The sequence below is a fragment of the Bipolaris oryzae genome (assembly GCF_000523455.1).
Source record: "Bipolaris oryzae ATCC 44560 unplaced genomic scaffold scaffold_188, whole genome shotgun sequence".
Lineage (NCBI taxonomy): Eukaryota > Fungi > Ascomycota > Dothideomycetes > Pleosporales > Pleosporaceae > Bipolaris > Bipolaris oryzae.
In genome coordinates this window covers 30,359-50,042 of record NW_006911464.1, presented here as the reverse complement: position 1 = coordinate 50,042, position 19,684 = coordinate 30,359, and the positions used below count along the sequence as shown (strand labels likewise).

The following is a 19,684-nucleotide window of genomic DNA, read 5'->3' as shown; positions in this document are numbered from 1 at the left end:
CGGCGCTCAGGCAGCGCGCTCAGACAACGCGCTCAGATACACCGGCATAACCTTTCTCCGACAAGTAAACAAACACCACGTAAGCAGAGTAGATAGCTCCTTATCGAATACAACCTCTTGTATACCTCGCGATTGCTCCCCGGAGCGCAGCCCCTTACATCTAATAAGCTTTACCAGAAATATTCTAGTAGTTAAAAATACTAAATAATTTATATATATTTAGATTATAATTAAAGCTTATGAAGAACTTTTTTATATAATTACTAACTATTATATAAAAAAGCTTTTAAAAGATAATTAAAAAAGCTCAAGAGATATTATATAAAAATATAGTAATAGAGGCCTATATATAAAATCTTAAAAAGTAATTAATAAAAATAATAAAGTACTAAAGGCGTAAAAGAAAGTATATTTAGATAAATAGAATACTAGACCTTAGTATAAGAGTATTATAGATAGCTAAAAATACTACTACTAGTTATATAGTAAGTAAAGAAGACGTATAGTAAGAGTAGTTATAAAAAGATCTAGTCTAGTTAATAATACTATAGAATCTATAGAGAGATAAGCTATAATACTTATATATATTAAAAAAATATATAAGAAGATTCTTAATTAGATATAAATAAGTTATATAATATATCTATAGCTAGTATAGAGTAATTTAAGTTTTTATATATAAAGTTGGCGATACTAAGAAAAAGTAGCTCTCTTAATAGAGCAGGCCTCTCGATAGTAGAATACGTTAGTACAAGAAATATGTTATTTATATAGATAAATAATAGTATTAAAAGCTAGGAGAAATAGTGCTGATATATAAAACTAAAATTAAATACGCGTAATTGCTATAATATAAGTTCTAAAAGATCTTAGAATTTTTTAGACAGAAGTGTCTTAGAAGGCCGGAGCCAAACTCTCTATCTAGAAGGCTAATCCACCACGGTTGAGGGCCTACCCCACGCCTTGTATTAGTTAGACCCCTTTCGCCGCTATATATTAGTTGGGATATATATCGCTGGTAGCAAACGCTAGCGCTATAGCAGCTGCCACACTAGCTATAGCTATCTCGATAACTTATTTAGTAGTTATTTTTCGATATATAGCACGAGCAAAAACGTAGCTAACCACTACTCTCCTTACTATGTATCTAAATTATATTTGGATGTTTCCTTATGGCTTAAATTGGGTCATCCATTTGGCGTAAAGCTTATTAGAATGTTGTTTCTTAGAAAAGAATGGCAGGTCACACCCCAACCTACTGGGAGCATAGAAATTTCCCTATAAAGTATATAACATTTATAAGATAAGTGTAAGAAATTTTCTTTTTTACTAAAACGATGCTTAAAAATTATAGTAAGATTAATAGTGTAAAAGGGTGAGCTGAACTAAATAATATAGCGTTTGGAGCTGTGGTTTTAAAACTCTGCCTGAATCAGACTGAGTAAACAGCAACCGCAGAACGTAATCGCGCAACCAAAGAGGCCCTCAGATGATTGTGACTGTATTCGCTACTGCGAACTGGTGGGTCGATGGTCAAGGGTAAAACGCGCCATCCGACCGTAATTCCCTTTTGACCATAATCTGTAGCCCTAGCCCTAGGCCTTCGACAAAAGGCATCCACCATACCCAGATCCACCCTGGACATAAGGGAAAGGGCAGTCGATGCACCCTCCAACATAGACGTTCCCGCTCATAGTTGGCGCTGTCGAATGCCTTGATTGACTGCAAATAGAATCCGGATGTGGGCTCGAGCACCTGGATTCTGCAAAACGGCTGCAACTTCGCCCGTATAGCCCCTCGAGCTATGTCCTGTCTACTCCTTTATACTTCCTATCGTGAGAGTCTATTGACGAGTCTATAGTAATAGAACTGTAAATATGCCTGTCCTTCCGGCCTGTAAGCTTACACAGTGATAAAATCCTTCTCATTACTCGTAACACTAGTTGAGTGGAAAGTATAGCGAGATATCGTAATATTCTCTTAAGGCTGAATGTCGGTTCAAGTACGTATTACCTTTGCATCTTAAATGGCTCACTAGATCTAGGAATAGTAGTGTCCTTGCCGTCATTCACTGTGAAAATACCGCCGAATCATTCCAGATGAGTCTATTCGAAGAATTGCCGATATAACATAATGACGCCAAGGTAGAAACCATTCCTGTATAGGGTAGAATGAGCATCCTCACCGTACATTTAGTTTTAGATGGCTAGTCGAGTAAGCCAGCAGATCAAAGGCATCTATAACCGTTAGCTAGCCGTCATCAGAGATATAAAAGCCCAGTCCCAAGGTTACAACTATATCTATCCATCTACATTACATTATCTACTCTATACTATTATTTTCCATCTCTTACCTGCGAGACGCTTTAAAGCTTTCATCAATCTCCAAGACGCATATGTCAACCATTCTTCTCTTTGCCAGCACTGCCCTCACTGCAACAGCTGCCCCAAGCCAAGCTGATATCGTTTCTGTCGCTACCGCGCTTTCAGTCACCCCTGCTGATATTACAAATCTGGGAAGGGTGGACAGCCTCGCCAACTTCAATATCTCGCTTTGGACTCAATAGTTTCCACAGGCCAATACTACCGACTGCTCTGCATGGGATGATGATATTAAGCTTCAATTTCTTGAAAACACCAAGCAAGGGATTAAGAATGCCTTGACTCCCGAACAACCTGGGAAGATTTCGAAGCGCGTTGCAGGAACGCAGAGTCCTGCTGCTCGCGCTCAGGTCGCCCAGGCTATCAACAACGCCAGAGCCTCCCGTGATGCGTCTCACGGTCGTAGATTGCTCCAATGTAACTTGACACCTCAGGCACAGTGCACTCGTTGCGCAGGTGCCTGTTCGATTGCCTGGGCTTCCGCCGTCGCAATTTGCTCCGGGAATGCGTTAAGCGAGGAGGTTTTGAGCTCAGGCGTTTTAACTCTTCCAGTTTCCCTTATACTCGCTGGATGTATTAGGCTTGCTACTTCTGCATATTCTATCTGCATTGATAAGTGCATTGGTTAGGAATCTAGAATTTCTAATGCAACCGGCCGTTGTGTTTCTAGTAAACTCTATCTAATGCACTTTGCTAAACGAAGAGATATACTGTTCTATAAGCCTAGAAGTACCCTATATAGGCTTAGTCAACGGTGGGAACTAGAACAAAAACAGGTTTCAGTTCGGGCTTTGCTATTTCATTTCCTCTCTCGTACTTATTTCGTTAGCCATTTTAGTCTAGCGGGTAACGCGTTACCCCTTTCTCTGTTTCGGCTTACATAATATCTCTACTTCTATCCTTAGATTAGAATACACTCGTCTACCTGCCTAATCATCTAGCTTAATTTAATTTCTTTAATTTCTCCTAATCGGTTCTTCTCGCTCCCCACCGTGCCCACGCCTCTAGCCCTCTAATCTCCTCTTTATCCACTCGAAATAGCAGTCCACTATTCACTATTCTTCTTAATCGCCCGCTCTATTACCTCCTACACCGCCCACTGTACCTTTATCAACCTAATGATAAATACCTTATCTAGTACCCTATTATACTAACCCCCCCGCCACATATTAAACATAAGACTCTCGCATACTGCCTACAGTAGCTAGCACCCATGGTGGTACAAATATAGCATAATCTGCTAGTTCTTCTATAGTATCTGTAGTCTCCTTGGATGTTCCCGACCCTCACAGTTCTCATACTTCTCCTATCCGTACCCCCCGCCCATCCCCTCCACTCGCTACACACTACTGACACCCTGACCGCCACTTCTCCATCACTACTCACTGCCGCTGCCGTCTCTACTGCTCAAATGCTAACTGTAATCCTATTTCTTCCCTCTCTTCCCTCTCTTCCCTCTCTTCCCTCTCTTCCCTCTCTTCCCTCTCTTCCCTCTCTTCCTATCGCTCCTTCTCTCCCTCCTCTCTACGCTCTCCTTCACTCCCTTCGTCTAACGTCGCCCACCGCACCACAGTCCTCGCTCAGCTCGCTTTTCCTACTCTTCTTATTCCCTGTAAATTAGCACTACGCTTTCGCCCGCGTTTAGGTTCCTACTACCGCCCCTTAGGCTATAGCTCCTATATATACTCCCTCTCCTCCTTCGTCTCCTCCCACCCCGCCACGATTAACTACTACTAAATCGTCAGTAAAACTATAAGTAAATATAATTTATTCCCTTACCTTACATACAACTAAGTAGTAGATTACTTTACCATTTCTAATTTAAGCAATATTTTTATAGCCAATAGTAATAAAAACTGTTACACTATGTTTGATGAATGTTCTACGACTATGCCTCACCCTATTATTCTAAAAATAGATAGTTAGTAACTTACTACTACGCAGCGGGGCACGTCTTTGCATTTCGCTAGCTCTTAGTATAATAAACAAATAATACTAGTAGTTAAATAACTAGAAGTAGAATAAATAGAAAGATAAGATTACTAATAGTAAGACAGAGATAAAAATTGGGTTTTATATAATCACTATCTAACCTAATATCTACTTAACTCTTAGTAACCTAACTATACATCTATCTCTAACTATCTACTACTATATTCAGACCTTACCTCTAGGTAGACTCTATCTATCGACTAGCGTAACTTGTGATATCATCGACATGTTTCACTTGAAATAATTCACCTGGGCGGGTAATTTGCACCTTATTAGTGACTGTAAACACACTACCATTTTGTTCGCGTTATTTGTTATGAACATTACCATTCACTGAAAGTGGACCCTTAAAAGGCGCTGAACTGTTGCCACTGCAACGACACTCCATTACCCATTATCTAGCGGTAGCTACAATGGACCTTTTTTTGTTATTGAACAAGCCATTACCTCAGTTTTACCCCTCTAGAAGTCATCTTCGCAAGGATAAAAGTCTCCCTCGTTATCACAGCAATCGCTGCGTCAATGGCACAGGCATCCCCCGCTGTAGTACGTTTATACATTCCCTCTTCTTCCACGAAAAATATCGTTCTAAACCGACAAATCGAAACAGGTTAGCGTTGAGCGCTCCTTCAAGCAACTGCGCAACGAGGATGGTGCCGACGTAGCCATAGCGTGCGCGGAGTGTCCTTGCGAAGGCTTCACGGGGCTGTGCAAATGCGTAAGTGATCCTCCTAATCAATACAGTTGCCTTTTTTGGGCACGAAGTTCTAATGGCTTGAATCGGTCCTTCATGGATGCTGTTGCCTTCCCCGAGAACGTGTGGGCCAGCTGCGACAAGAGGGAACATGGTCGTGGGGTTTTATACAACGAGTAGGTGGACCAAAAGTGAGTGAAGCGCCATGGGCTTTGTATCAGTGAGGGGAACAAGCAAAGCGATAGAGTAAAGGATAGTAGCCAGCCGTGGAGACTTATCTGTCAGGCAATAAGCATGGCAGAGAGGCAGAAGCATGTGCAAGTTCGATATAGATGATGATATGCATGAAAGGAAGCTGTGAGGATATAACCAAAGGTATTGACTCAATTTCTAACCCCTGCCTCGACTAGCTTCTCCGCCTCCTCCCTCTCTTCTTCTGGCCTTATCCACTTGCGAAAGCCGATAGTCATGATACCTCCAATGGCAACCTGGAAGGCCTGAAAGATGATTGCTGGGATCTGCATCTTGGACTGATTGACAGGATCGATGTTGATGTACATGACTGATGTAAGCGGAACTACCATTGCCAGCGCTTTAGCGGGGCAGCAATAGCAGCAAGCGATGACATCTTTTTTCGGTAGCCAGAGCGAAGCAGCTGTGAAGCAGATGGCTGACCAGATCATGTAGAGTGCAATGGTGATGAAGACAATGAAGACGATATTGGAGGATTTGACCGCTTCAAAGGCACCCGACGAAAAGGCTTGGTCGAATGTCTGCCAAACCATGGTCAACAGGGCAATCGAAGACAGCTTGAGCAGTTTCCAGTCGAAAAAGACTTTTTTCGTCGTCCTGGGAAACAAGCGCTGCACGATCTGGCCGAGAAGCATGGGCAGAAAAAGCGAGAGACCAAGTTGCATAAAGACACGTTGGTAGATGCTCGCGTAGCTAGATCCGCGCTGCAACACCTTACTGTACCACGACCCGGTAGACAGGTACATTTGGAGTATGATTGGAGTCAGAAAGGGGCAGAGAAACTGGCCGATTACAGATTGGACGACAGTCAGGGCGGCGTTGCCATGGGCTTGGCGCGTCATGACAACGTTGCTAGACATGGTAGTCGGCGCGCTGCCCACGAACAAGAAGCCGATGAGGAGCCATGGGTCCATGAAGCGGGGATTGGTGGCGCACAAACTGACAATGGCAAAGGTGGCAGCGGAGCAGACGAGGTAGCACTGGAGTTGGACGAAGATGTGCAGCTTCCAGCGCATATAGTTGGCGAGCATGACCCGGGTGTCGAGGGTGCAGCCATTGATAAAGAAGATGACGGAGACAGCCAGGTAGGTGATTAGTGTGCGCTTAATCCGCTGTTGTGAAGCGGGCACTTGGACTTGGGACGACACCAGGACGACTGCGCCCATGGCGAGGAGGAACCACTGGTCTTTGACGAACCATATCAGCACGTGGAGCGTCTTCGCGGCATTTGTAAGCTTTTCTTTGGTGGCTTGGGACTCGTCGGCCTTGTGCGAGAGCCGTTCGGAGCTGGCTTTGTCCAGGACTGGATGGTGAATAGCGGCCGAATGGGTGGAGTTGTTGGTATTTGTCGTCGCCCTGTCGATCCGCATGGCGCGGTCGGTTGTCAAAAGGGCCGTGGGGGTCTGGCTGGGGATCTCATTCATGGTGGATCGATGGTGCCAGTTCGCCGAGCATGGATTGGCTTATCTGTGCAAACATACTAGATACGTATGTATATAAGTGTTCGGCAACAAACCATGTAGCCGGTGTAGGCGGGTTACTATTCCCGGCAAGCGATTGTCCGGAACACTCCGGCAAGGAGGCGAAAAAGTCTGCCTGAGGAATGTATAGCGAGCCATGGTAGCGTCCGACGGTCCTAGATTTGCACCGAGCATCGCCAAACCGATGCCACTTGGCTGTGTGAAGTTGGAGGTAGTGGGCAGATGGGGTACGGAAGGGTTAGTCATCCGCTGCCGTCGCCGTCGCTGTCGCTGTCTTAACCCAGGCCCTCGCCCATCTGGCCTGTTCATTTTTTTCCCCAGCAAGATAGAGATAAGAATAAGAAGCCCTGGGCGTACTTACATACTTGGGTACTTACATACAGAAACGAGCAAATAGACTTTGCGCGCTGTCCAGCCGCCCGCCCTCCGCTTAACCACGGCCTCTCCAATGGCAGCCAGCGCATCCTCCGACGAGCGCACCAGGCTGATTTGGTCGCGCGTCTACCAGGAGCTAATCCAGGATGCCGTTCCTGATGCGCGCTTCAACTATGACTTCATGGCGTTTACGCCCGACTTCAGAGGCTCTGCTGCTGCCGTCGAGCGCTTGACCGCCCTGCCCTGCTACCACCGTGCCCAGGTCATCCTTGCCATGCCCGACAATAGCCTTGAATGCTTGCGCGCCCGCGCCCTCAAGGATGGGAAGAGGCTCATTGTGGCTACATATCGCTTACGCAGGGGTTTCCTCGTTTTGGACCCGGGGCGCATCGATGCGAGCAGATACGAACTAGCCGCTTGCCTGGATGGCATGGAGAAGGCTGGTGCCGGCCGGCCCGTCACGCTCGCCCAGATGCGCGATGAGGGTCTTACGATCGACATGTGCGTCATAGGCGGGCTCATCTTCAACGTTCAGGGCGTCAGTGTCTGGGGTGGGCAGAATCTGTTCGAAGTACAGTGGGCAATGCTGCAAGACCTGGGCGTGCTACGCCACCAGGCCCCTGTCGTGGCCATTGCCCATGCTTCCCAAGTTGTAGACGAGGCTCGAATCAGCATGGAGACAATCAAACCCACCAGGCCAGGCGAAGTCCAGTGTGACTTTGTCATCACCCCGCATGCCATGTTTACAGTCACTGGAGCCGTCAAGCCTACAGGCAGCCTCGACTTCGACACTATAGATCCAGACAGCCTTCAGAACGTCCCACCACTACAGGAATTGCGGGGTATACGCATGATGGAGAACATCATGCAAAGAAATGGCTTCGCATCTGAGCAGAGGCCCATGCCCCAGCTTTCTGCTGAGGAACAGATGGGCATTAGCATTGTAGACAGGCTAATGCAAAACCATAAGAGTTGAGCGACCAAATCATACCTACCCGACTCTGTCGGCAGCAATATCCATTTACACCTTTGTCCGACTAGTGTTTCGTTGAGAGTTTGCTCGTCGCACATGCGCAAGATGCACCTCCGGTAGGAGAGAGTAAGCTACACATCGCCTGCTCTGCAATCACATGCAGCCATCACATGAAATATCGACAGTTACTTCCGTTTTGGCACAACAAAAGCGAGGATGCGCTGCATATTGTCCTCAGTTGCTCATCTACATAACTCGCATATCGAGCCTACACCATTTGCCTTCTACCATCTCCCCAAAAATGCAACTCCAACCCTTCACTAGCCAGGAATTGAAGTGTTCAGTATTACCCAGCGATCCCTCCCTGCAACTCAGTCCACCAGGAATTATTTTCTGAACGATGTTGATGATGACTCTGCTTTTTGTTCCCTCTCTGGCCGCTGTTTCGCAGTCCTCAGAAACCAATTGGTTTGCAGATTGATGAAGCTCTTCTATGATGCACAGGAGCCAGGACCAGTATTGCCAAATAACACACAAGCCGCGATCGTTGGGGTATATGTATTGTGATTTCCAGCAATGGTCTCGCTGAGCAAGATATGTCCTGGTTTCCCATTCCCGATATCTCTGATTTTTGAATCATTCCTTTTCATTCGTGGTGCTGGCGAACTGGTGACCTTGTGCAGCACCTAGTTTCTTTTACGGCGTTGCTGTCACATCAGTCGTCAGCTAGACGTACCCATCTGCCAACCATTCGCTTCGCAGATCAACACACGCACTTTGATAAGAGGTGTCACCACCACAACCTATGCCTTATGCATCATCCCCCATTCTACTGCCATCTCAGTCCGCAACGCTATAGAAAGCATGTATTAGGCAGTTACAGCATACCATGACTGTTTCTGCCGCCTAGTTTGATACTGATAAATCTCGTCTCGTATTTGCTCCTGTCGGGTGGGACTTTGAGCGAACGTTGGATTCCCCTGAATAAATAAGCGCCGGAGCAAAGAGATACTAAGTATGCAACGTGGAAGGTAAAGCGACGATTTCATCGATAACAAAAAGTGGTAGTGTCCTAGATTCGTAGAGTGCAATGTAAAACAGTTAATGCAGTGTTGGTATTTGACAACGTTTACTTGCCTCAACGATGCAAACCTCCTGTCGATACTCCCTCGAAATATCCTTTACGAACCCCAATCATTTTGGTGTACGTTACGTATCATTGCTTCATGGCCACAACACCAAAAGATGCCTATGCCCTTGATTTCGACTTTACCACCAAGTTGTGCACAGCAGCGACCAGCTGAAACAACCCTAGTGTAAGCGCATGAAGTTAATGTTGCTCACACAGCCTACAGTGATGCCGAGCCAATCTCGCTCAAGTCATATTTCTCATCGATCCCCCAAGTTTTTGGTGTGTTCTTAAGCCATGACTATTGCAAGCGCCACAATCTTGTGGCACCTTGCTTATCCAGTATTCACGACCATCCCTGTCGCTGTCTGCCGAAGATAAGTTCGCAACACGATCAAACCAAGTATAGGATCGTTAAGACGCAAATCAAAGGATACATTATGTCGTCCAAATGACTTCGGGGTTCATAGCAATCTGCTCCATCTCACTAGTTTCAACTCAACGACTCATCAAGATAGGGCGGTACTGTCACAAGAAACATTGGCCTGCTTACATACGCACTATCTAGTTATTCTGGAAGCAACCATCTCAAATGAATATTTGTACCCAAATATTCCTGGAGGGCGTGCTAATGACTGAAAGTCAGGTTTGCTTGCAAATTGAGGCCTAGAGCCACAACGCCTGTAATGCGGATTAACCAATAGCAGACCAGGAGTGACATATCAAGTCTTGGCAGATACATATCAATCACTTATTACCAACACGCTATACAAATCTGGGGAACAGCAATCCCGGTCTGCATACTGCGCAACTACCATTCCAGAAAAAAGATTGTTTCTGTTAGCTGCTGAGCTCTTTCATGTCGCTCTACCGGCCACTCGCACGTACAATCTTTTTCAGCGAAGCAGCTGTCCGGCTTCCAACAAAGCGCGCACAGCAATTCCCGTGCTCAGCCATTGCCGCCGCCATGAACAGCGATCTAAACAATACAGCGGCGGAACGCACAAGAGCAGAAATTGCCGTAGATCCTCAGTATCGGCAATCGACTTTTGCAATACCTGCGCACGAAGATGACGCCTCGATTCGCCAAGCATATCGACCTTTTTTGCTGGATGCCCAACACGCCGATGATGATTGGATCACCAGACTTGAGCTCAGCACAGCGTTCAAAATGGTGGATGAACAGGTGATGAAAAATGGTGGTGATAGGATCAAAGTCCTAGTGCTGTACGGCAGTATGCGAGAACGGTATGCCACCTTCCCTAACAAGTTGAAAGCTCTGGAGTCATTTTGTTTTGTCTTTCCTAACAGTGTTAATAAAACATTTAGATCATATTCGCGGCTGCTCGCTTATGAAGCTAGTCGTATCCTATTCCGACTTGGCTGTGATGTGAGAGTATTCGATCCCACCGGGCTCCCTGTCAAAGATGACGTGCAGCATTCGCATGAAAAAGTACAAGAGCTGCGCGAACTGAGCAAGTGGAGTGACGGGCATGTTTGGGTTAGTCCTGAGCAGCATGGTAATCTTGTGAGTAGCTTATTAACTGTTCCCTTTTTCGTCGGCCATCTGGTTTCAGGGGTCTGGAGGTGAGTGTCTGGCTGATTGGTGACAACAGACGGCTGTCTTCAAAAATCAAATTGACTGGATCCCATTGTCCACGGGGTCCGTGCGACCCACTCAGGGTCGCACCCTCGCCATTGCCCAAGTCAACGGCGGCTCACAATCTTTCAACACTGTCAACTCACTACGTATACTTGGCCGCTGGATGCGCATGTTCACGATACCCAACCAAAGCTCCATTCCTATGGCGTACAAGCAATTCACGGATGCGGATGCTACTGAGGAAGGGGGAAGTAGGCTGATGCCGAGTGGTAACCGAGATAGATTGGTGGACTGTATGGAAGAATTTGTCAAGTATACCCTCGTTATGCGACCGCACTTTGATTTGTTTGGGGATCGGTATAGCGAGAGGGAAGAGAAGAGAATAAAGGATGAGAAAAAGAAAGAGGAAGAGAAGAAGGGGAAGGACATTGTGAACAACGTGTCGTTGACAGACATATGATGCACGATTGGCCTGAATGTTGGATCGTTTCCTTGTTGGGCAGATATACTTGACCGAGAAAGGGTCGAGTTGTTAGAAAAAGAAATGTGCTTTTAAGATAGAAGAAACGAAGTTTGCGCTCCTTTATTGAAGGGTAAGTATGCATAACGATACTAGATGCCATAATGGCATGCATAAAGCCATGATATCTTTCTGGTTTACATGAATTGTTAGCTACACAATCATGCTGTATGTAAGTATAGCATGAATGTATTCCTCGGAAGCTAGAAGGAAGTGGCTTGAATGCGATGCGAGTGGTGATGACGATGTGTGGGTAAGCTGATTGTGGGGTTAGAGCCGATGCATGCATGTTCTCATGCCCTGTTTCGTTTGTTACAGGTGTGTGTAGGGGGTCGGACGTGGGGTGATTGTGTGAATGTAGATGCATGAAGCGATGGAATGATACCAAGTACGTATCTCGGTATGTTGAATAAGAAAAGAGAAAAGCAAGATAAGTTTGAGAAAAAGAAGAAAACAACCACATGCATCTTCAGTATGGGAGTGTACCGGACGAATCTGACAAGAAGGGGGCCTTGCAGTTATCCATTCTTCCCCTTTGATTGTTGGACGTTGAATCGAAGTTCCTGTTTACACACACACATAGTCATGCCTCGGAACTGGATTCTAGACGGCCCCACACGGTAAGTCTAGTTGTGAGGCAACTGTTGCTTTTTCGATGGCAGAAATGGCCCGCTGACATGGGACGTAGAGAAAGTGTCAGACCAATGTTAGATCGGTTGTATTGAGGATCCGAAACCCTACTCGGCTCTCTATTGCTCTTGGCTCTGTCTGCTGATTGCAACCTTGCCACTCGACACTCGAGCAATCACTCGGCTCAAGCGCGTACCCAGTTTGTCGAGCCCTCTTCGTGCAGGTATAACATGGCTTGGAATCAAGAACGGCGCATTTTACTGAATTTGCTTGGTTGCTGCTAGTATACCAAGTGCTCAGGTTCCTGACCTTCCCCATCGGCATGCATCACCAGGTGCGGTGCAGAAGATAGAGACGACATCGGCAGGGTAACGCTAACCCCAATTAGTAAGGTATAGTGTTTTTACCCTTACCCAAGTTATAGGGGGCCCTGGATGATGAGGATATTGGTGCGGGAGGATGCATTTGTTGAGTGCGGTATTGGATATCGCGTCAGCCGATCTCGTACGAAACCTGGATCCTTTGAGGTGCATGTAAGTACTTGGGTGCGCCCGTTGGCAGCGTCAACGCCGGCAGTGGCTGGGATGCGCAGTGTCCTGCGTCTGAAACGCTGACGTGATGGGAGATGGTTAATATCAAACCGCGTTCAAGAGCGGTAGGTACGAAAGTCTGACGATAGGGGCGCGGAGACAATCGGCACAGATATTTTGTATGCAATGTCGTCACCAGCATGGTCGAGCAAAGAGGGCCCAGACTCGGTCACCTGTGTGATCTTCGCGCCACGATGCAGCTCCATGCAGGAGGCGCACAAGCACAAGCAAGCCATTGTTGCAGGAACCGTTAGAAGAGCCACTCGACAAGTGGAGAACATGGTGCAGCCGTTGGCCATGAGGTACTTTTGAACATGTGCATTTAACTTAGTTAAACGTCCGCGGCACTCGAGCGTGGGGATTGGCCTCCATTGTTTTCCTCGGTTACGAGCCGAGACTGATGCGCAAGATTAGTCAGACATTCATTGGCGGTCGCAATGAAAGAGACGATCAAAGGCGACTAAAAGGTGGTGAGCAAAGATCAGTGAACGTTCCGGAAAGCGGAAGTGGCATGTCTGAGAGACATAGTTCCGCGGTGACATCTATCGCGGATACGTACTTGGGGCTCCTGTGTAGACAGATGGGTATTAGTCTCTCAGAACCCCTGTATGCCAGGATGACACGGCCGGCCAGGTGGAATGTCACCATAAACACTCGAGTGTTTGCAACACTCAGCCTATGGTTAAGCGAATAGATTCATCCTGGGAAGCCCTGTACCGACAAGCCGGTAAACATGCCACAGGCGAGTGTGGCTCAAATTCAAATGGAAAGCCATCGGGCAATTATCTGCGGATGGGATTGGGTGCTGACAGAATCTAAGTTTCACCCGCGAAGGAAGGGCAGTTCGTGCGGCGGGTCTTGGGCGCGGGAGAGTAGAGTAGCGTTACAAATGGTCCGGATATGGGGATAGTTGCATGCCAGTGTGTGCAGAGCCAAGACCAAGTGCCGGCGGCCGGGGCGACGAGTCAGGAAGTGAATGTGCTAAATACACAGTAGCGTGCTCCTACACAGTACAGTCATTGCTTCTGCAGCGCCACTAGCCATCCACTGCCAGTCTGCGTGTGGCCGGATTGATAAGGCGCAAAACATCCGTCCCTCGGCATCGACGGCAACGTGGACTCAGGCAATGAATGTGGGCCAGCGTGGCTCCACCAAACCGCCTTGTATGGCTAGCGGCCGCATTCCCGTGAACTGGGCGTGTCGAGCATTGCCGGATGCAGAGGGCCAGCAGTCATGATACTGGTCGGAGTGGAAACGGCAGCGGGTAAGGAGGAACTGCACGGCTGTGCATGGAGAAGATAGCTTTTGGATATGGCTCCGGGGGTTGTGTGAATGAATGCCGGCTGGCTGGGGGCCAAGACGCGGCAGATACGGGCGAGGGAGGCGAGGGAGAGGAGGAAGAGGAGGGAGGCGATGCAGGAGAGGACAGGATTTTCGTGTGCTAACCTGGAAGCGGTTAGCGTCCACGTGCCCCACATTCCCGCGAAACCTTGTGGGAGCCGCTCTTCGTCCACCCACTGGCCACACAGCCAACGACTACAGACAACGGTCGAGGCGTAGCTTGCTCAAGCGTCGCCTTGGACCTCGATGCCGACGAGGGGCGTTGTCTCAGGTATTCGCTGGCCGGGTCGACAGTGAGCCCACTGACTGACAAGCGCCACCACACAGCCGGTGAGAAGCACAACCATGTCCAGGCCTCCCATCATCTTACTACAACTATACTGACTTACATGCAGGCACGGTGCGATAGTCCGTCCCCTTTACCAACACAGTATGTCGAATGTAGAGCATTGTCGCTATAGCCTCGTCCCCGTCCCCGTACCCGTCCTGGCACGGCATGGCACGCATGATTATTACTCGACGTGCGCAAATCAATGGCCACTGTCCTAGCTCCACGGGTAAACACCCAGCTTGGTAATGGCCTCGCCCTGAAACGGACCAGGCCCTGGATCCAGTATCGCCAGCCCGCGTGCAGTGACCCACCTCTCTCGTGGCGGCTTGCGTTATGCATTGCTTCCTACCCAGTACAGCTCCACCTCGGCAAAGACCAATCCACATACCCTACTTGGTGTACTTACGTTAAAGATGCATGTCCCCTCAAGCTCCATGACCCTCCCGCTTTTGGGGCTCTCTGCTGCTAGAGTATCCGCTGCCTCCAAGTCATAATTATCATGGCCGTCCCCAATAGAGGCCCTGAGCTGCTCGCGGTCAACATTGCCTTTGTCACCACGGCTGTCTTGGCCTGCCTGCTAAGGTGCTTTGTCCGCGTCCGAATGGTCAAGGCCTTTGGTCTCGATGACTGGCTCATGGTTGTTGCAACCGTAAGTAACAAATCAGCCAAACGAGTAGATTCATCTGTCCAACCAAAGTACTCACGTGGCACTCAGCTCTTTTTCATAGCCTATACCACGTCTTCCTGCATAGGCATCAGCCATGGAACAGGCCGCCACCACCATGACCTTCCAATCGAAGGTGTTCAGAATGCAAAACACGCCTGGTACTTCTGTTACCTGTTCTATTCCACCTCCATGATCTGCTCCAAAATGTCCATTGGCTTCCTTCTCCTGCGCATCAGTATCCGTAAACTCCACACATGGTGAGTTGCCACAAGAGCGGCCTGATCAGGCACCCAACTAATCATGTCAGGATCATCTACATCGCCATGCTCGTCTCAGTTATCGCCGGGGGTACCTTTTTCTTTGTCTGCCTCTTCCAGTGCTATCCCATCTCGTACATGTGGGATCGCACTTCGCAACAAGGAAAGTGCATCGACAATACCGTCATCACCGCTCTCGGCTACGTCTACAGCATCTTCTCCATCGTTTCCGACTTTACTTTTGCCATCATCCCTGGATTCCTGGTCTGGCATCTACAGTTAAAGAGGAGGGCAAAGATTGCCCTGATTCCCTTGATTACCATGGGCTGCATTGCAAGCGCTGCCGTAATCGCACGCCTGCCCTTTATCCACTTCTTCAACTCACCCGACTTCCTTTGTAAGCGCTCGACGCACCATGTTGCCATCATACACTAATCCTTGCAGGGTCCACGCTTGACATTGCCATCTGGTCTTCTGTCGAACAAGGTCTCGCTATCACCGCCGGTAGTCTTGCAACACTCCGCCCACTCTTCTTCATTGCCATGTCCAAGCTCGGCCTATCAACGCGCAACCCATCCGCCTATCGCCCTTCAGCCTACGCCATGTCAGCCCCGCTTCCAGCAAACGCCGCCGTCTCTGGTACAGCATCCAAGGCTGATAAGCTCCGCCCAGACCTGTACAAGCTCTCTGCCACTGTTCAGACCCGCACCTCGGAGGATGAAATCATGCAAACCGGAAGCAAGTCAAAGTCGCCCCAGTGGTTCCCAAACGCTCCGCCCAACTCCAAGAAGAGCACTCGTGTTGACAACTCGGATAATGACAGCGAGCAAAGCCTAAGGAACAAGAGTTCGCGGAGTAGCACGGAGGATATTTTCTCAAATGGTATCATGGTATCAAAGTCATTTTACATCACGGACGAGGAAAGGGGGTCGGTCATATCTGCGCCCTACAAATAGTTCAAGGTTCGACAGCACGAGCTACAACGCTCGTGGCCTTTGGTATCAAACCTAACCTTCCTTCCATCGCGGCCGCTACCTTTTGTCGGATTTCTTTCAGGTTGGAACCCAATACCCGTATCCGATGGCCATTGTACGCCCTGCCGACTGCAGGTACCCAGCCGCTGCGAACCCTAAGAATGACTACTGCTGTATTGCAGTGCCTCCGTATCCCTGGAAAATGGGTACCCATAACATGGAAAGAAGTGTTGGGACTGAATTCATGCTGCGTCTGGCAGAATGTATAACTCCTATCAATGGATACGCTGGATACAATGATACCGGGTATACCTAGTAGCGACTACTATATAACCGCGACATGAGCTGTGGTCCCTCCTTACCAGCCAGTTTGACTCGCTAGCTGGGTCATTATTGTCATTTGCGCAACGATCGGCAGACCCGAAAAAAGGATGCAGACTGAAACGATGAAGAAGAAACGCGACGTGGGTACATTGGCCACCAAATTCTGTACATTATCATCATCACGACCAACAGCCTTTGCGTCATTGTTTCTACATATACCCCTGCGACATACATAATTAGACACCCTAATAATCATCAACTATCGAGAGCGAGCAGACATTCTTTGGACAAATACTTGGGGCGTAACATGGGTGAATTTCTATGGGGGATGAATTGTATCCTGGCCAATCAAGCGTCAAGTCTCCGAAATAGATTCAACTTCTGAGTAACACACTCTACGATGTGGTAATCAGCTGAAAGCCAACCGATAGCCTGGAGCCGATCAGCCTAGTTCAGACGTGTAGATCTTGGAGACCCAGGGTATTGGAGCGACATTCTCTAGTGAGATTCAATGTACAAGGGTCGCAACGAGGTTGATCCTAGTAAGGCTTAGCACTTGGAAACATGTGGCAACCAAGTCCCTGATGTCAATCGTATCTTCAACTACTTTGGCCATGTGCATAAACAACGGGTAGCTGATTATCCCACCACAGCGTAGTAATCAAGTACCTTGATTCGTATTTGGCACAGCACCGCTTCCAGATTGCCTGTACGCATCCCAAACTGTCTGCGCACCCAAAAGAGCGGATCCCGGCCACCGATCAGACCAGTGAGCTGACAGCTCCACGATTCAGACATTTACCATGAACATCGATATCGGCACACAACCTTGTCTTTAGGTTGTATATTTAATATTTGTACTTGGTGTGTTTGCCTAGCGGGTGATGTTGATTTAGTGTGTTAGCAGAGTCAAGACATGAATGGGCCAGCCTAGTGACAACGTGCTTACTGTGTACTAGCGCAGCCACCCAGGCAGTTTGTGGGCTGAATCTGAACCGGACATGGGCGGAGCAACACAACGTCGGGTGCTAAACTCCTAGCGGCGACGGCGCGCGCGACACGTCTTTTGGCCCTACTTAGGGGGGGGGAAAGGCTAATTTCATATGTTGTGATTTGTTCGCGGCAGCTTGCATGCGTTGTTAAAGAGGGACGGCAACGACGAGATGGCTGGAGCGATTAGGCACGTGGAAAATCCCTCCTGTCGGCACTTCCGTGGTTGCTTGGCAGAAGAATAATCCTTCGTCTGGATATGTAGTATCCCAAATAGATGAAAGCTTGTTGCTTCAATTTACAGAACGTCAAGGCGTTATCGATGAACGGCACAGCGTATATAGATTTTTAATGTTACATGTTTTGAATCCAAAATTCGAATCTCTTGATGCTCGGGTCGGAAAATATGGACATTTACCCACCGGTGAGAGATCCGAACCAGATGTACCAATCAACGGGGAGTATCCTTACATGGTGTTCTGCATGGTGCGGGCTAGATAATATGGCATAGCAGGGTTGATACCATGTAGCAGATGACGTCGGTAATGGATGTGCTAGGATTATGCTTGTTAGGTTGATTCGACAGAGATGCGTGCCGAGGTACGAGCACGATTCTAACTTGTAAGTATATACGCGATGTGGAAATATGGAAATGGTCATGTCCGAGAACGGTACAGTGAGTCAGAGGGGTATGTGTCAGCGCTGAAACGGTAATTAGGGTATTTGAAATATCTACATAATCAAGCCTAGAAGGAATATTATGAGCAGCAAGAACAGTCATTGCAGCTCGAATCGCGGATGGCAGGGGGCACGGCGCATGTCTTTTGGGCGTCATAAGGTAATGTTGTTGTTGGGGGAGGACGCGTGTTTAGGGTGGTGACCTTGAGCAGGACAGGAATGGCGGCTCCCGTGCTGAGTCTGAAATCGCGATGGCCCAGGACTAGAATGTTGTCAGTACGACGGTACATCACAAATGCCGGTTTCAAAGGAGAGCTTACCGCGTAGCAGACTAGAAATACCGCCCGAATGTGAGGTAATGGAGATATATGTACTGTCGTCGTTGAAAAAGATGTCATCAAGCACGGCTTTGGAGCGTGCGTCCTGGTTCGCTCGGGGCTCAGCGAATAGCTCAGTCCAGTAAGGGTCTTCCTCTGCAAATCCCTTTTCAAACTTGAAAAAAGGGAAGTTTTGGCGGATAAACGACTTGGTACGGCGACGGTCGCAAGTATGCGCACTGATGCCTTCGCGAAGAAACTCCTTGATAACTGGAACGAAACGCGTCTTTTTGGACAGCTTGACTCCGTCAAAGGTGAGTCTTGCAGTGTCGAGGCAGCGATACAAAGGGCTAGTGTAGAAGGACTCTGGCGGGGAAATCTTCTCGTCCTTGATCAAATGCTGCCAGAATGCGTTTACGAGCTTTGCTTGCTGTACGCCGACTTCGGTAAGCTTTGCATCGGCCCATGTGACGGTGCTGTTGCCGTCAAGCTCGGACCAGTAGCAGTTCCATGCCGGAGTGCCATAGTAGGATTCAGCGACGTTGTGAAAGCCTTCGCCGTGGCGGCCCATGAAGACAAGGCTGTAGCGCTCGTTGCGTGCAGACTGCTTGTTCAGGGTAGAAATGTAGTGGGCGAGACGTTGCCATTGGGTCGATTTCTTGCCGTCCGGACAGGTAGCATCAGTTGGGTAAGTACGGTTGATGAGGCCGAAGTTGCTGGCGGTGAAGTTGAACGTGGCAGGGTTGGTAGAGTTATCATCCTGCTGAAAGATGCCAGTAACAACAGTGTAGTTGATGTCTTTGGAGTGGCGGTGGGCATTGACGGCAGAAGCTGCCGCCAAGAGGCCGTACAAGAGCGACGAAGCAAGCATTGTCAGCGACTTGGAGATTGCGTCGGAGTTGCAGTGAGCGCAGGGCCTGACATTGTGATTGAGAGGCCATTGTTCGACTTTTTAAAAGACTGCATAATGTCGGATGCAACGGTGCCGTCTGTACAACGGTGAAGATGGCGAGGAGCCGGGGATGGTCGTAACAGCCAATCAGTGACCCACGTGAATTCGGCTGCTTAACCTTGTAGAGCCTGACGGATCGAGGGAGGGTTTCGACCTTCCTGTTATTGACATGGCGTAGGCATGTCGGGGCCAATAGGGCAATGGAGCCTTGGGACGGAAATCTCGGACGCGAA

At 48.3% G+C, this 19,684-nt stretch overlaps 8 protein-coding genes across 8 annotated transcripts; 6 read left to right on the top strand and 2 right to left on the bottom strand.

The window, feature by feature from the left end:
* Positions 1–4,856: 4,856 nt before the first annotated feature.
* Positions 4,857–5,124, top strand: COCMIDRAFT_51853 (uncharacterized protein; the record flags this gene model as incomplete). Its single annotated transcript, XM_007693928.1, has 2 exons — positions 4,857–4,919; positions 4,984–5,124. Coding segments are annotated over 2 exons (204 nt in total), but the record flags the coding sequence as incomplete, so codon positions are not given.
* Positions 5,125–5,450: 326 nt separating this feature from the next.
* COCMIDRAFT_106339 (uncharacterized protein) lies at positions 5,451–6,743 on the bottom strand (the record flags this gene model as incomplete). Its single annotated transcript, XM_007693927.1, has 1 exon — positions 5,451–6,743. One exon carries the CDS (start codon positions 6,741–6,743, stop codon positions 5,451–5,453), a length of 1,293 nt encoding a protein of 430 aa, XP_007692117.1.
* A 505-nt stretch (positions 6,744–7,248) lies between these two features.
* Positions 7,249–8,151, top strand: COCMIDRAFT_8912 (uncharacterized protein; the record flags this gene model as incomplete). The annotated part of the gene is made up of 1 exon (XM_007693912.1): positions 7,249–8,151. The coding sequence occupies one exon, from the start codon at positions 7,249–7,251 to the stop codon at positions 8,149–8,151; it is 903 nt and encodes a 300-aa protein (XP_007692102.1).
* A 2,093-nt stretch (positions 8,152–10,244) lies between these two features.
* Positions 10,245–11,340, top strand: COCMIDRAFT_106311 (uncharacterized protein; the record flags this gene model as incomplete). The annotated part of the gene is made up of 3 exons (XM_007693926.1): positions 10,245–10,525; positions 10,607–10,805; positions 10,894–11,340. 3 exons carry the CDS (start codon positions 10,245–10,247, stop codon positions 11,338–11,340), a joined length of 927 nt encoding a protein of 308 aa, XP_007692116.1.
* A 3,154-nt stretch (positions 11,341–14,494) lies between these two features.
* On the top strand, positions 14,495–14,761 carry COCMIDRAFT_106312 (uncharacterized protein; the record flags this gene model as incomplete). Its single annotated transcript, XM_007693925.1, has 1 exon — positions 14,495–14,761. The coding sequence occupies one exon, from the start codon at positions 14,495–14,497 to the stop codon at positions 14,759–14,761; it is 267 nt and encodes an 88-aa protein (XP_007692115.1).
* Positions 14,762–14,791: 30 nt separating this feature from the next.
* On the top strand, positions 14,792–16,172 carry COCMIDRAFT_106331 (uncharacterized protein; the record flags this gene model as incomplete). Its single annotated transcript, XM_007693924.1, has 4 exons — positions 14,792–14,941; positions 15,008–15,216; positions 15,267–15,613; positions 15,661–16,172. The coding sequence occupies 4 exons, from the start codon at positions 14,792–14,794 to the stop codon at positions 16,170–16,172; spliced, it is 1,218 nt and encodes a 405-aa protein (XP_007692114.1).
* Positions 16,173–16,296: 124 nt separating this feature from the next.
* On the top strand, positions 16,297–16,506 carry COCMIDRAFT_106348 (uncharacterized protein; the record flags this gene model as incomplete). The annotated part of the gene is made up of 1 exon (XM_007693923.1): positions 16,297–16,506. The coding sequence occupies one exon, from the start codon at positions 16,297–16,299 to the stop codon at positions 16,504–16,506; it is 210 nt and encodes a 69-aa protein (XP_007692113.1).
* A 1,756-nt stretch (positions 16,507–18,262) lies between these two features.
* Positions 18,263–19,370, bottom strand: COCMIDRAFT_29845 (uncharacterized protein; the record flags this gene model as incomplete). Its single annotated transcript, XM_007693915.1, has 2 exons — positions 18,263–18,444; positions 18,503–19,370. 2 exons carry the CDS (start codon positions 19,368–19,370, stop codon positions 18,263–18,265), a joined length of 1,050 nt encoding a protein of 349 aa, XP_007692105.1.
* Positions 19,371–19,684: the final 314 nt, after the last annotated feature.